Raw genomic sequence first — 4,692 nt, 5'->3', positions numbered from 1 at the left:
GAGAGAAGAGGAGGGGAGGGGAGAGGAGAGGAGAGGAGAGGAGAGGGGAAGAGAGGAGAGGGGAAGAGAAGAGAGGAGGCTGTGCAGTGGCTCAGAGGGAGAGTGAAGTGTGATTCATGCAGGCAGTTGATGCTGAGGCTAAAATTAGACTCTGCTCCCTTTTGCTGTTTGGGGTTTGGTGAGGTAAAGGAGGGGGAGGAGGAGGAGGAGACCTGTGTTAACAGAGTCAATGGAGCCTCCGTTGCCCAATATGAAAACACTGTGATCATTAAATGTAAGGTGTGGTACATTATATAAAGATGAAATGATGTGGTGAAATGACCACCGTGTCTCACCTCTTTGAGGGTGATCTTGGCTGTGTAGACAATGTGGCAGCCCCGTCTCTTGTACTGAGGGTGCTCCTCGTCCCTGAGGATGAAGGTGATGTCGGCCGGGGTGTTGTTGGGTGTCTCGTCTCCCTCTCTGGGGAAGGTGATCTTGGTCCCGGCCTTCCAGCCCTTCTTCACCACCACATTCAACACCTTGTCTTCGGATCGCACCGTGCGGCCGTCAGGGTTGAGTCGACTGCGGGTGATCTTGACGTGCTTGGTGCAGCCCTGCATCACGTCGTCCAGGCTCACCGGCAGGTCGTGCACCACGGCATCGCCCTGCAGACGCCGCTGACCTCTTCGCAGGCCGCTCTCGTTGCTGGCGAAGCCTCCCAGGTGGCTGAACGGGAACTGTCTGAAAGGGTTGAAAAGATCTTCCTCGCTGTCAAAGTCGCTGCCGAAGAAGATGTCAAAGTGGTCGGAGCCGTGGAAGGAGGAGAAGTTGGGATGGGAATCGCCGTGGGAATTGTTGCGGAAAACGTTGGCCTGACCTGCCAGTGTTATTCCACTCTTAAGGCCTGCAAACACAAGAAAATCAGAAGGTTGTGTTATTGCTGCTCCCAACCGCCAATAATAAACCGTTTGAATAATTCAGCAGCTCCAAAGTGGAGAAACACATAACAGCTGACGTGTTGATGGTGAGGTTTATTGGTTATGACAACGTACGTCATGATGACGATGTAAGAAAATTGTTAATTCAACAGCCAGTTCTAATCAGCCAGATGGCTGGAGAAGGTAAATGATATGACTGACGTCAAACGTCAGAGCTCCATCGGTCTCACCTTCTTCTCCAAACTGGTCATATATGCTTCTCTTCTTTGGATCGGCCAGGATCTCGTAAGCCTCTGCGATCTCTTTGAACCTGTCCTCGGCGTCGGCATCGCTGTTCTTGTCCGGGTGGAACTTGAGAGCCATCTTCCTGTAGGCCTTCCTGATCTCATCTTCATTGGAGTCAGGGGTGACGCCCAGGACTTTGTAGAAATCTTTGCCTGTTGGTTTTATGGAAAGGCAGGGAGTGTCCTGCTCAGACCTGGGGCTTTCCTGTGGATAAAAAGAACAGTAACATTGGTGACTAAACCAAAAAAAAATTAATAAAATCATTGACAAAAAAAAAAAAAAAATCAGTCAAAATAGTTCAGTCCTTTACATACAGATGCATAATGCATATTGGAAACCGTCAGCGATTCTATCAGAAGGCAAGTCAAAAATGTAAATTTCTTCTGCAGCACTGACCGGTCGATCTCCCTCGGCCACCAGCTGCTCTGCAGCGTCTAGAATTATGCAGTGAAATTTAGCTCAGTGCAAAATTCTTAGAAAAAAAACTCCATCTATTTCTGCTGCTGCTGTACAACAACTACATCATCAGTTTTACAGGTTCATATAAAACATGCAGGACGGGGAGGGAGGAGGGTTGAGTCGCATGAGAGGCGCAAGGCTTCCCCCTAACGACAGAGTCTGACTGCAGCGATTGGCCGATTCGGAAGCAGCGACTTTTGGAATTTGAATGAACATAAGGCAGAGAGAGAGAGAGAGAGAGAGAGCGGATGTCCCGGCGTCTTTGGTTCATTACAGAGTTCTTGTATGAATAACGTCAAGTCACAGAGTAAAAACACCGACGACGAACGGAATAAACTACTTACCGTTGACGAAGACGTGGAGCCTGAGCTGTCGCCTCTGTGCATGACTCGCACTTTGCATTTGACGTTGACGTTTTTGCTCTTCACACCAAACTGTGTCCAGATCAGAACCATGACGACGATAGTGTGTTTTGTTGGGTTTTGTCAACGGAGCCGCAGTTGAGACTAAGTGTCGCTGTCCAGTCGGGCTGGTGCTGAAATGTCTTTCTCTCAGTTCAGTTCAGTTCAGTTCAGTTCCGCTCTGCTCTGCTCTCTTCAGCTGTCTGATGAACAGGCGCCGCTGCGGCTCCTTTTTACTTTACACTCTGCCACCCACGCACCGCGGACGAGCTTCCCCAGGCTCCGCCCAGTTCCTCACGCACCGCAGGGGATGCCGGTGTCCTCACGCAGCTCGGCGCAAAGCCATTGGTGCTCGGCCGATCATCACGCGGATGTTGCAGCCCACCTCTCCATCTGTAGACTTGTTTCCGGAGTTCTTTCAGACTGAGAGCCAAGCAGACAGTCACGACTCAGTACAGAGTTTTTTTTTTCTTTTCTTCCTTCCCGAGCACAGAGACAGAATAGAACAGAGCAGACCAGAACAGAACCAGACTGAGAAAATAACCCTGCTGTTCACCCAGACTGACTGAGTGATGGAGCCTTTGTCCCCGTCTGACTGTGAGCGAAACAACAACTTGCCTCCTGTTGGGTTTTATTTGAGGTTAGATAGATGTACAGTAGTTAAGTTTGTATGAAACACGTTTATACATTTTTTAAAAAAAAGACTAATACTTAACTGAGTATTAGTATACTAGTATTTATTCCTGAGAACTCACCAGCATTATATTTAGTAACCAGTTAAAACTAAATGTATTACCCCTCTTACATTTACCAAAAAACAAGAATGAGGCAGAGCTGTAATGAACACAAACTGAAGTTGTTCTGTTGTGTTTATAGCATCAGACTGGAGGTATTTCCATTGCACTGATACTGAATCCTGAGCTGGAGCTGGACGACTGTTTGCTAGTGTCATGTATGGATTTTATATTTCTACTTTTCCTCTTAAAAATATAGATGAATTTTAAATGTGTCATTACTTTTTCAATGCAAAAATGTGTCAATGCTCTGATTTAGATTTTGAAAAGGTTGACACATTCAACTCAAAATTCAATACATGCTTAAATATGTAAATGATTTATTTACATACAGTCCAAATGACTGAGAAAACATTTTCAGTGATTCACTGCAAGACTTGAATCACTGACACCTCCTGGTTTATATACTGAGGTTGTACGTCCTGGTAATTGAATTTCCACTGGAAATGTCACAGCTGTTTATAAAATCAGCATTAGATTATGCAGGTGTTAATGCAAATGCCTTCGCCCCCGTAGTCCCACAGAACGACGCGTCACAAGTCAACACAGGCTGCCAGTTCAAACCGAAGCAAAAGAGAAAAATAATGGAAAGCAGTTAACGGCTGTGAAGGTGGAGCGGCGGCGACTTATGTAACCAAATGTGCCGGAGAAATTCAGCCGATGTGTCTGATGGTCTTTTGCCTGTGAAAACTGACACCTCGTAGTTGTGTTGATGCTCTGTCAGATACTCGTCCTTCTTTTTTTACATAAGAGATTCTTTTCTGGCAGTGTTGAAGATAAACACCGACTCGAGCCACTCACCGTGTTCAGACCGTTGTGTTTTCTAACATGATGAGGAAGAATGACGAGGCTGAAAACAGCAACATTCTGATTGGTCGTTTTAATATCATGACTAGAACATTAGTAATGTTTTATATCACTGTCATGGATAGAATGGTGAATGATTATTTTTCTATTTGAGGCCGTCCTACATACTACAGGATTATGACACAGATCTGGCTGTAGAGGCGCCACAGCAGACATAGATATGGAAATGAGTGTCACAGCGACTGTACATACATGGCAGTGCTTCCTCTTGACGATGCCGCACGCAGCCAATGAGCGGTGGAGTTTCCTGGGGATTCTTCTCCATCTTACAGGAACTGGAAGACAAATTTGGTGCGGACATGAAGAGGCAGGAGCGTCATGCTCCACATAGAGGCTGTTATAACATGCTATTCGCAGACTGAACGGAGCAGAGTGAATCAGTACAGCCTCTTCAGCAGCCTCTGCCCACAGGAACTGGATTACAGCACATTCAGCCTGGTTTTTTTTTCTTTCTTTTTCAGACAGCGTTGCTCTTTTGAGAGACACACACAATAAAGCTTGTCAGTCTTGGACTGAACATGGTAATTATAGGAACAATATGTACAGAAAGTGTCACCGTGGGATGTGAGATTATGAACAGCTCAGATCCAGCCTCCTGGTGTTTGTGGCCACGGCTTTAATGATGGCTGCTGTGAGGAAAAGGACAAGTTGTCCTGAGATATTTCATTCCACAAATCTTCTAGAATGCACTGTGTATGTTTTTGATGGAATCTGGGTCAGTGAAACAAAGACAATTTGTTTATGAGCATGAAAAAAATCAGTGGCACTCAGATCAAATGACACTGTTTTCAAGTGAAATGCACCATATGTGTAAAAGCTCTGCTCACTTTCTGGCTGAGTTTACTTTGTGGAAAGTCTGACAGCTCTGCTCACTTTCTGGCTGAGTTTAGTTTGTGGAAAGTCTGACATACATCTCTATCTATCCATCCATCCGTCCGTCCGTCCGTCCGTCCGGCCCACCATCCC

At 46.1% G+C, this 4,692-nt stretch overlaps 1 protein-coding gene across 1 annotated transcript in view; it reads right to left on the bottom strand.

Annotated features, from left to right (window-relative positions):
• Positions 1–2,885, bottom strand: part of LOC103390429 (dnaJ homolog subfamily B member 5) — a 12,209-nt gene extending 9,324 nt beyond the window's left edge. Inside the window, exons 1-3 of the mRNA XM_008326283.3 lie at positions 2,009–2,885; positions 1,151–1,409; positions 336–886 (exon numbers count right to left, since the gene is read on the bottom strand). Of these exons, the coding sequence (XP_008324505.1) occupies positions 336–886; positions 1,151–1,409; positions 2,009–2,119 (921 nt within the window). The 5' untranslated portion in view covers positions 2,120–2,885. The remainder of the gene's footprint in view (positions 1–335; positions 887–1,150; positions 1,410–2,008) is intronic.
• Between the last annotated feature and the right edge of the window lie 1,807 nt (positions 2,886–4,692).

Source organism: Cynoglossus semilaevis, chromosome 14 (genome assembly GCF_000523025.1).
Source record: "Cynoglossus semilaevis isolate Cse_v1.0 chromosome 14, Cse_v1.0, whole genome shotgun sequence".
Taxonomy (NCBI): Eukaryota; Metazoa; Chordata; class Actinopteri; order Pleuronectiformes; family Cynoglossidae; genus Cynoglossus; species Cynoglossus semilaevis.
The sequence above is the reverse complement of the archived record's forward strand: the minus strand, read 5'-3'. Positions and strand labels throughout refer to the sequence as shown.